Here is a 10,209-nt window from a genome sequence, read left to right as displayed (position 1 = left end):
AATATAGTGTAAGAGATATTTGCCCCCCATTTAATATTGTGTAAATGAGATTTATCCCTCATTAATGTTATCAAAAGGAAATAACTTTCCAACCCCTCTATTCTAACAACATGACAAGGTTAAGAGGCTATAAATACCCCTTTAATCATCCAGGTACAGGGTTCATAATTTTTATTCTCTAAGTATTTATATTTTAATTCTCAAAAGATTTATCATACAAAAATAAGAAAAAAAACACTCTTATTCTTGAAATTTAAAGTTTATTCTCTTATTTTGATAAGAAATCTCTATTTACGTGGGTGATTGGGTGCATGGTTGGGGTACAGCTGGGTATAAGGCTTACGCGGGTTACTATTGTTTTGTGTTTTATTGAATTAGTCAATTAATAATGTAATGAGGAATAGGAGTTGCTGAAAGCATTTCTAGTCTTCAGCTCCACTACTGGAGTCCTGGTTATTTTGATTTATTGTTGTATTGAGGTGGCCTATTTAGGTTCACGTTTCTGTATTGAATGAGGGGCATTGAATAAACAAAAATACTCTCCAAAACCTCTGTTTTTTTCTTCTCATATCTTCCCCAAATTCTTTTCTTATCACATTTATTATAATTCTTTACTTAAAAGTCACAAACTTTATCATCAAAAGATCTTTAAACTTCATTAAAAAAAATTATTTACAAGTGTTGAGTTTTCTACTATTAATCACCTGCTTCTCGAGCTTTGAAGAATAAAATTTCATATAAATATATAATTACTTACTGTACAAATACTCAAAAAACCTCATTCGTGTGTATATTAGGTTCTAGAACATCATCTATTAATAAACTAAACACATATACGCGGATTCCTCTAATTAATAATTTGTTAATAACAAATAGAACACGGCAAGGGCCCCAAAGTCTTCGTCAAGGGTCCCAAACCCAAATACCGAAGTCTTCGTTAAATATCTACATGTCTACTTCTATATATATTTCTCTTCTATGTATTACAACCTTAAATCCTTTCATTCTCATAAAAAGAGAGCGAATAATGGCTTACTATTTCTTTATCTTGGCTACTCTTTTTTTCGTGTTCTCCCCTCTTTCTCTTGCACAGCCATTTAAAGCTGTGAATTTAGGAAACTGGCTTGTTACTGAAGGGTGGATGAAACCTTCTCTCTATGATGGGATGCCGAACAATGATCTCCTGGTAATCTTATTTTTAACTTTATGTTATTCAAGAACATCGATCAACTTATATATCACCCATGCCTCATGTGTGAACCACCCACCAAAACATTAAATTTAATCTCTCCAGCAAAAACCTCACTCCCTTAAGACCTCATTGGACATCTTAGTACATGAAAGATCAAAGTAGCTTCTTTTCTTTTCTTTTCTTTTCTTTTCTTTTACCTGTAGATGCTTTTCTTGTACATCGGAGAACAATAACAGAAAGTGTTGGTCTTAAATATTTACTGCTATTTTTAAAGCTGAAATTTTCTTATATATGAGTCTTTTATTGTTGCTTAACCATTTTTCTGTTCAAATTTACTGTAGGATGGAGCTCAAGTGCAGTTCTTGTCCACAAAGCTGCAGAAGTATCTTAGCTCTGAAAATGGAGGCGGGACCGTCCTAGTAGCCAACCGGCCCTCAGCCTCTGGCTGGGAAACGTTCAGAGTAAGATCTTTAAGATAATGATCTAGCTAGACTTCGTTCATTATTAGTCTACTATTTGACCTTTTCTTTGGCCTTGAAAATATCTAGCTAGGACTATTTACTTTTCTGTGATTGTCTATGATTGCAATATCATGTTGCATGTTTCTCACCATTACTTTTCTGTTGCTTTATTACACAGTTGTGGAGGATCAATGAGACATATTTCAACTTTAGAGTGTTCAACAAGCAGTTTGTGGGGCTGGAGGATCAAGGAGACAAAGTAACAGCAGTTTCAGATACTGTTGGAAACTCACAAACATTCCAGATTATAAGAAATAACGATGACCGGAATCGAGTTCGCCTCCAAGCATCAAATGGACAGTTCATTCAGGTATTGCTTAACATTTTCTTTTTTAACAACAGAACTGTTAACTTCACTTCTATTGTAATTTGGGCTCTGGAACTTTGTCTGGATTAGTTTAGTTTAGGGTAATGGTAAATTTTCCCATTGGAATAGTATGGACAGGGTGTATGTAGACTCAAGCACGATTTCCAGTGAATCTAGGTTCTTATCAGTTATAGAACAGTTATGTACATGCTAGTGAATAGTGATCATGGCTATGATTAACACTTTGGATCATTGTGCTGGTCTGAGGCATAGCTAGACATGATCAGTTTAGTAAATTATCCACATTAAATGAAGAATTACTTTGCTCTCGTTGTGTAATCAGGCATCATCAGAGACATTGGTAACTGCAGATTATGTCGGCTCAGGTTGGGAGGACAGCGATCCATCAGTATTCAAAATGACCATTGTCAATATATATTCCTTCCGAGGTGAATATCAACTCACAAATGGTTATGGCCCAGACAGAGCTCCTCAGGTCTTGCAGGTAAAACTTTTAATTCGTAACATAAACAAGAGAAGAGATGTCTGTTCTAGCATTTTATAAACTAGAGGAATAATTAAATCATGCATAACTTGCAAATTTGTTCATCCTAGGATCATTGGAACTCTTACATCACTGAAGAGGACTTCCGCTTCATGTCAGAAAATAGTCTTAATGCTGTCAGAATTCCAGTTGGATGGTGGATCGCCAGTGATCCCACACCACCGAAACCTTTTGTCGGTGGCTCTTTGAAAGCCTTAGACAATGCTTTCACATGGGCACAGTGAGTAGCCATTTAATAATTGAAATCAATTAACGCTTAACGGTTTAATATTGTTTTTGGCTACTTTTTTTCTGAACAGGTGCTAAATATAACTATGATCGTTATTTATATATTTTTATGCAGGAAATACGGCATGAAGGTCATCGTTGATTTGCATGCAGTTCAAGCTTCACAAAATGGCAATGATCATAGCGCGACACGAGATGGGTATCAGGAATGGGGAGAATCAAACATTCAGGAAACGGTGGCTGTCATAGACTTCCTTGCAGAAAGGTTTAACACATCTAATAAGATTTTCTTCTTCTTTTTTTCCCGTAAGATAGATTCACCGAAATCAAAAGCACGGTTATGGAAGTTTCCCTGAGTTCTAATACAGAGTGCAACTAAGCAGGTATGCCGACAAACCAAGTCTTGCCGCAATTGAATTGATGAATGAACCGATGGCCCCGGGAGTCAATCTAGACACCCTAATAAAGTATTATCAAGCTGGATATGATGCCGTAAGGAAGCACTCTGAAAATGCTTATGTGATCCTCTCAAATCGACTAGGGCCTGCTGATTCCAAAGAGCTCCTCTCATTTGCAAGCGGTCTCAAACGTGTAGTCATTGATGTGCATTATTACAACCTATTTTCAGATTCATTCAATAACATGAATCCCCAACAGAACATTGACTATATCTATAATCAGCGAGCTAGTGCTCTAACAACAGTGACAACTACAAATGGCCCCCTCAGTTTTGTAGGCAAGTCCAAAACCAGATTTTCTGCAATCAAGACAGATAAATTTTTATTTTTAATATCCTTAGTTTGGTCTACCATTAACTGTATTAGTTCAGAAAACAATGTTGATTGTTAAATGAAATTTTGCAGGGGAATGGACTGGAGATTGGGCAGTTCAGGGAGCATCGATGCAAGATTACCAGAACTTTGCCAAGGCTCAACTGGATGTCTATGGGCGTGCCACATTTGGATGGGCATATTGGGCTTATAAGTGTGCAGGTGACCACTGGAGTCTCAAATGGATGATTGAGAACAACTATATAAAGCTCTAGATTCTCACCCTGGCTATTAATTTAGTAGTAGTAGCTGGCTTTAGGGCTCCTTCTAGGCTTGCAAAGCCAAGCGTACTCGTTTTTCTGTTAATTAATAACCAAGGTTAATAAAAAAAAAATTTACTTAACTGTATCACTGTTATCTTGTTTGGTTTCATAGAAGGAAATATTTTTTTTTTTTTTTTGAAATTCAGAAAGGAGCGCCCAACTAAATTAAACGAGTACCAGTTGACCCAATAAAATCATAATACAAAGTGGTAAAAACACCCGCAGATGGATTATCAGGAATACAAAAATTCCTGTCAAACAGGTTTTTTGTTAAACCACAATTTGCTAATCAATCTGCTACAGAATTTGCTTCCCTGTAAACATGAGTCGTCTGAACCTCCTACTCCTTTGCTAACAAGTTCCTAGCTTTCGTGATAAGACAGTAATTCCTGTCAATATTTATTTTATCTTTAGTGATAAGATCCATAACAATAGCAGAGTCCGATTCCACAATTAATTTCTGATATCCCTTTGACCAGGCTAACTCCAAACCGGTAAACACTGCAATCTTTCGCCTCCATCTCACTTCATTCGTCAAAACAGCCTTGTGAGCAACTGCTCCATGTTTTGAGAGGGAGGGGGATATCCAGCCAGCAGCATCACTACCTGAACATGAAGTAAATAAGCAAAACTATCCCACTTCCAGTGTTTGTCATCCTCCAACATATCCACAACAGAACAATTAACTAAATCCTCAGGAATATCCTGAGTTGCAAGAGAGAGTAAGGGGCCATAGCCCTCCAACCAAGAGTCCCTCCAAAACCGAACATTTCTTCCACTTCCCCTAGCCCAGTTCAAGCCTTGCGTTACCTGAGGCCACACTTTGCATATTTCCTTCCACAAACTTGAATCCTTCCCCTTAGCGTGAACCTGATCCACCTGATCAAGATGCTTCATATACTTTGCTTTTAATACTCTCACCCACAAACTTCTACTGTCCTGTATGATACCCCAAGCCAACTTCATAATAAAAGCCTTATTCATAGTTTCCATTCTTCTTAATCCCAGACCACCATCAACTTTAGGCGGCACATAGTCTCCCACTTGACTAGATGAATTTTATCTCTTCGATCCTTCTGACCCCAAATAAATCTCCTACAGATTTTTTGTATTTCGTAGCAAATGCTTTTAGCGAGCATGGCCGACTGCATCAGATAAAGAGGTACTGTGGACAGTACCGATTTGCAAAGTGTAATTTTCCCAGCTAGGGATAAGTTATTAGGCTTCCAGCCAGCTAACTTCTTCTGTAAATTATCAATAAGATAGCTGTAAGTTTATTTAGTAACCCGCTGATGAAGCAAAGGAATACCTAGATATTTGCCCAAGTCATCTGTGGTCTTAAACCCACTCATCCGTCTGTTCACTCTGAACGGTCTCCAGGATCCATTATCCACCTCCCTGTTAATTATTTGCGACAATTTTTCAAGGCACAAGACAAAAATGTAGGGGGATAATGGGTCTCCCTGTCTTACGCCTCGTCTAGGTCGAAACTTCGGGGCTGGCCTTCCATTCCACATCACACTTAGAGAAGCAGATTCTATGCACTTCATAATGAGCTCCACCACATCATTCGGCAGCCTTGCTTCTGTGAGTGTTTCTCCAATAAAATCCCAACGCAATCGATCATATGCCTTTTCGAGATCCACCTTGATAGCTATAATCCCTCGCCTTCCCTTCATCTTCCGCAAAGAATGTTTAACCTCCTGTGCTACGGTTATGTTGTCCGTAAAATGCCTTCCCGGCACAAAGCTACTCTGAAACTCACTGATCAACTTCAGCATTAGATGTTTGAGTCGGTTCACCAAAACCTTTGTCACAATTTGAAGGTTACGTTACAGAGCCCAATAGGTCGAAACTGATGCAAATACTCTGGAGCCTGAACTTTTGGAATCATACCTGGTGAGAGTGGCTGATATCTGCTAACTTCGAATCACCTTCAAAAATACCTCTGATGTAGCGACATACCGTCGGTCCTATCACTTGCCATTGTGACTGAAAGAAGAACGGCTGATACCCGTCTGGACCAGGGGCTTTGTATGGCTTCATGCCAAATAAAGCTATCTGAATTTCATCATCTTTTACGGGTCCTGCTAACAGATCTAGTTGACCATGCTCAATAATAGGAAAATTACCCTGAAGCCTTCTTCTCTGCTCTACCCCATCTTCCTTCGTGAACAACGTCTGATAAAACTCTCTTACCATCTCTCTCAGAGAATCCTCATCACACACCCACTGATTATTAGCATTCTTCAATGTTCCAATTTTTTTTTTATTTGTCTCCTAATTATAGTTTTTATGTGGAAATAGGAAGTATTCCTATCCCCAAAGGTGATCCATTGGCACCTTGATTTCTGGTACCAATGAACCTCCTCTTGTCTAAGTATATCTGATGATACTCCGTAAGCAGTTGATTCTCTAAACGGTTCAGATAGCTGTTTCCTTTAACTGCTAGAGCTTGCTGGACTCCCCCTAATCCCGCCAGAACCCTTTCCTTCCTCATAAAAATGTTGCCAAACACATCTTTATTCCATCTTTTCAACTGGGCTGTCATCACTTCCAACGCGTGAGGTAAATCCGCTCCATGTTTCCAATTCTCCTGGATGAAAGATGTGAAATTATCATGCCCAAACCATGCAGCCTCAAAACAAAAAGGTCTATTCATACCTTGTAAAGTCCTGTCTTGCTCCTGCAATACCACCAGAACAGGGTAGTGATCTGATCTAACCCTTGGAAGCACCATAACACTTGCACCCTGGAACTTCAGTCTCCATTGCGAATTACCAAAACATCTATCCAATCTTTCACATACTCACATAATCCCTTCTTTCAGCCCCTCTCCAAGTAAACTTCGGACCGTTACTCCCCAAATCAATCAAGCCACAATTCTGCACCCACCTACCAAACCGAATGCACCTCCTCACATCAACAGTTACTCCACCTTCTTTCTCCGACGCTACCAAAATTTCATTGATTGAAGTCACCCACCACCATCCATAGCATACACCACAGTAAAAATCCAAGCTGAATCCTTCCCTTCGTCTACCATGCCATGAATCAAATGCGTAGAGGCTTTCAGAATTTTTATGTCAAATATAGTTTTATTCCAAAGCAACCAGAGGCCCCCAGACCTTGAGCCTCAGCCCCGTAACTAGACTCAAATGCCAAATTCTCCACAATTCTGTCAGCCACTGCACCACTCACTCTCGGCTCCGCGACAGCTAAAATATTAAAGCTATAGTTTCTTCTCAAATCATGTACCACTGCACAAAAACTATTGTTTCATGCTCCTCTGCAGTTCAAGTATAATAAACTCAAAATATTTATAATCAGAAAGAGACGACCACCGGGCTCGATCTTCATTAGAGAATTCTTACCTCCCGGCATTCCTCTACATAAGCCATTCTGACTTCATCAATAAAATTTTCCCCAACTAGCCCGTCATCTAGCCCTACACTGCAAGTCTCCTCCTCCATCCAAACGACAGCAACAGGTCGTTCTGGTTCCTGAGGTCCGTCCCGCAAGCTATTATGAATAGGATGATCAGCAGCAATTGGGACAGCGAACGAGCTACTGGCCTCTGTTGCATTCATCCCAGTACAATTGTCTTGTTTTTGCTGGCTGTTGCCCAAAACCAGAGCTGTCTTCTCTTAGAATTTTGCAGCATCTTTTTCAGCTTTAGTAACTATGGGAGTCGTGGGCCCATTCCTATCCTTCTCTTGCAAAGCCCTGTTATTACACATAAGATCTTTCGCCCATTAACTCTGGCCTCCACCAAGGCCTTCCCATTTCGTGGGCCTCCTTGATGTCCATGGTTACCTTGCACATCCACCCTCCCATAAACCTCCTTACCTTTTTTAAAATCTCTCACACGTGGTTGAAGCCCTTCAATACTAACGTTGTCAGCCCCAGTTTTCTCGCTGACAAAATCAATGTCACTTAACACATTATAACGTGACGAATTAATCTGCCCATTAGCCGTTATACTAGGTTTTGTAACAGCCCCTGCAATCTCGGGATTACGACCATTGATGTGCTTCCTATTATCCGCCGTGACTACCGCTTTCCCGTTCTGACGTCTCCCCCTTCGTTCCGCAATCATCCACATGCCATATGTCTCTAATACCTCCGGTCTCACCACCGGATTTGCAGGCATGGCGGGGTTGTCCATGGCTTCTGGCTCGCTATTATTCCTCATCCCCGAATGGCCATCTCCTCCTTGTTCAAATTCTAAGGGTTTTGCTTGGGGGCAAACCTCCGTACATGATACGTCTTATCCTCCTCCGTACTTTAAATTTAGCTAAGAGTGGCTTCGTGAGATCAACCTCCTCACATATTCTGGCAAAGTTGCCTCTCATGCCAAACACGTGTTCCTATCCACCTTAAATGTTTTTCCAAATTTGTTCCCTATGTTCCACAGAACAGAATTATCATAATATTCCATTGCTAAGTCCGGTAATCTAACCCCCACGCTACCTTGTCAATCGTAGCTACATATGGATCAAAATTTGGGTGCCAAGTTCTGATGGTCAGGTAGTGATCCGCATCCATCCATGGTCCTTCAAACAACACATGTTCTTTGTCCTCATTATTAGAAAATTTCGACAGAAAGAACTCATTACCCAAATCTACCAGACTTGGGTCCCCTTGTAACTTCCATGGTGTCTTGAGTCGTTTGTGCAGATACATGTATCCCACCTTTCGTCCCATAATTTTAATTATTAGGGTCTGTCTCCATGGTGCTCTGATACGTTTCTTTTCCTCCACTGAAAGTCTGATCACTGGGCAGTCCTCTTCATCACAATCATCATCCTCATCCTCATCCTCATCCTCATCCTCAGAAATACAATCCACTAGAAGGCTTTCGCCACTAGTGTTATGGCACAAATAAGGAGATCCCATCAGAGAGTCTCTATAACTTATGCCCCCTTTTCCCTCCCGAGAAAGGCCCTGTCTTGTGTCGCCATCCGCGTGATTGTTGTTGTCTCCCACTTTGACCTTCTTGCTTGATCGTGACAGCAGATCAGTTTCTTCTGTCGTTGGTTCCATAGTTTCAGGAGAGAGCATGTTTCAGGGGAAAAGAAAAAGATCACTAATGTTTAGTAATTGTTAGAGTTGAACGTATATTAGACTTTTCCCAACTCATCAATGCAAACAACTGGATTCAAGTGAATGAGTTGAAAAAGATCACAAAGGTTGGGCAGCAACAACTACAAGCAACCAAGCCCTCGACTATCAAAGGAAACCACACATTGTGGGTACTTGAAGATTTGAAATAGACATCTAACTATATTTTCTAAATTACTACCTAAAATTGGATCAAAATACATTAACGGAAAAGTTAATATATATATACATTTATATCATGAATCTTTTAATTAGAATCATCATTGAACTAGTAGTTAGAATCTTTATTGAATTATGATAGTTTAAGCCTATAATCTCTCTATAAATGTTGCAGAACTTAAGAATATTGAATATTAATGAATAAGAGAACGAAGGTTCAAATACTCTAATAGAGAAACCCACTTATAGGATGATCACTCGCAAGTCATATGAGCTCCCACCAAATACACATACAAGGAAACTTTTTTAAATTTCTTGTATAAATATTAACAGTTCATTACACAAGGCATTGAAGATTTCCAATAGTTGTTGTTGTTTTACTGTATTGTCGTTTAAATTTACTGTAGGATGGAACTCAAGTGCAGTTCATGTCAACGAAGCTACAGAAGTGCCTATGTCCAGAAAATGAAGGCGGTGCTAGAAATAACCAGGGGAGAAGGAAGCATTGTGGAAACAAATCACATTCATATAACTAGTGCAGTAGCAGCATCCACCTTCGTTTGAATGATATCGTTCCTAGATAGTAGTGAGCTCCCGATGCTGGGCAATTTTTACTAGCGAGGGAATTTGGGTGTCAGCTTAGATATTTGGTCTTTGCTCCTGTGGGCTTGCCCATCTTCAACCAGCGATCCAGTTGTAATATGAAGTTGGGGTTCAGAAATTACAGGCCCAATAAGTGGAGCCCATGTTTTTAATCGTTTTGGATCTTGTAATTTGGAGCTTCAATTTGGGTTTCTGGACTCTTGGGTATGATTTTTATCTCCGCTTTGTTTCGTTAACAATTAAAGCTACATTACACAAAATAGAATAAAATAAACTATTTTTATATTGTTTAACAATTTAATAAAAGAAATAAAATGAGCTCTTTTTTTCATATATATATTTTTTTCATAAAAATCTTGCTCTTTGAGAATAGCCATTGAACCAAAAAACATAAATTACCATTTGCCTATTTATTGT

General features: G+C 39.3%; 1 protein-coding gene and 1 long non-coding RNA gene across 2 annotated transcripts; both read left to right on the top strand.

Moving 5' to 3' along the window:
• Positions 1–988: 988 nt before the first annotated feature.
• On the top strand, positions 989–3,991 carry LOC7456920 (probable glucan 1,3-beta-glucosidase A). Its single transcript, XM_024605326.2, has 8 exons — positions 989–1,186; positions 1,534–1,653; positions 1,832–2,023; positions 2,364–2,525; positions 2,636–2,805; positions 2,929–3,078; positions 3,197–3,549; positions 3,677–3,991. The coding sequence occupies exons 1-8, from the start codon at positions 1,028–1,030 to the stop codon at positions 3,856–3,858; spliced, it is 1,488 nt and encodes a 495-aa protein (XP_024461094.1). The 5' UTR covers positions 989–1,027; the 3' UTR covers positions 3,859–3,991.
• A 4,103-nt stretch (positions 3,992–8,094) lies between these two features.
• On the top strand, positions 8,095–9,993 carry LOC112328208 (uncharacterized). The gene is made up of 2 exons (XR_002982898.2): positions 8,095–9,157; positions 9,597–9,993. It is a non-coding gene; the product is annotated as an uncharacterized LOC112328208 (long non-coding RNA).
• Positions 9,994–10,209: the final 216 nt, after the last annotated feature.

Source organism: Populus trichocarpa, chromosome 7 (assembly GCF_000002775.5).
Source record: "Populus trichocarpa isolate Nisqually-1 chromosome 7, P.trichocarpa_v4.1, whole genome shotgun sequence".
Classification (NCBI taxonomy): Eukaryota; Viridiplantae; Streptophyta; class Magnoliopsida; order Malpighiales; family Salicaceae; genus Populus; species Populus trichocarpa.
The sequence above is the reverse complement of the archived record's forward strand: the minus strand, read 5'-3'. Positions and strand labels throughout refer to the sequence as shown.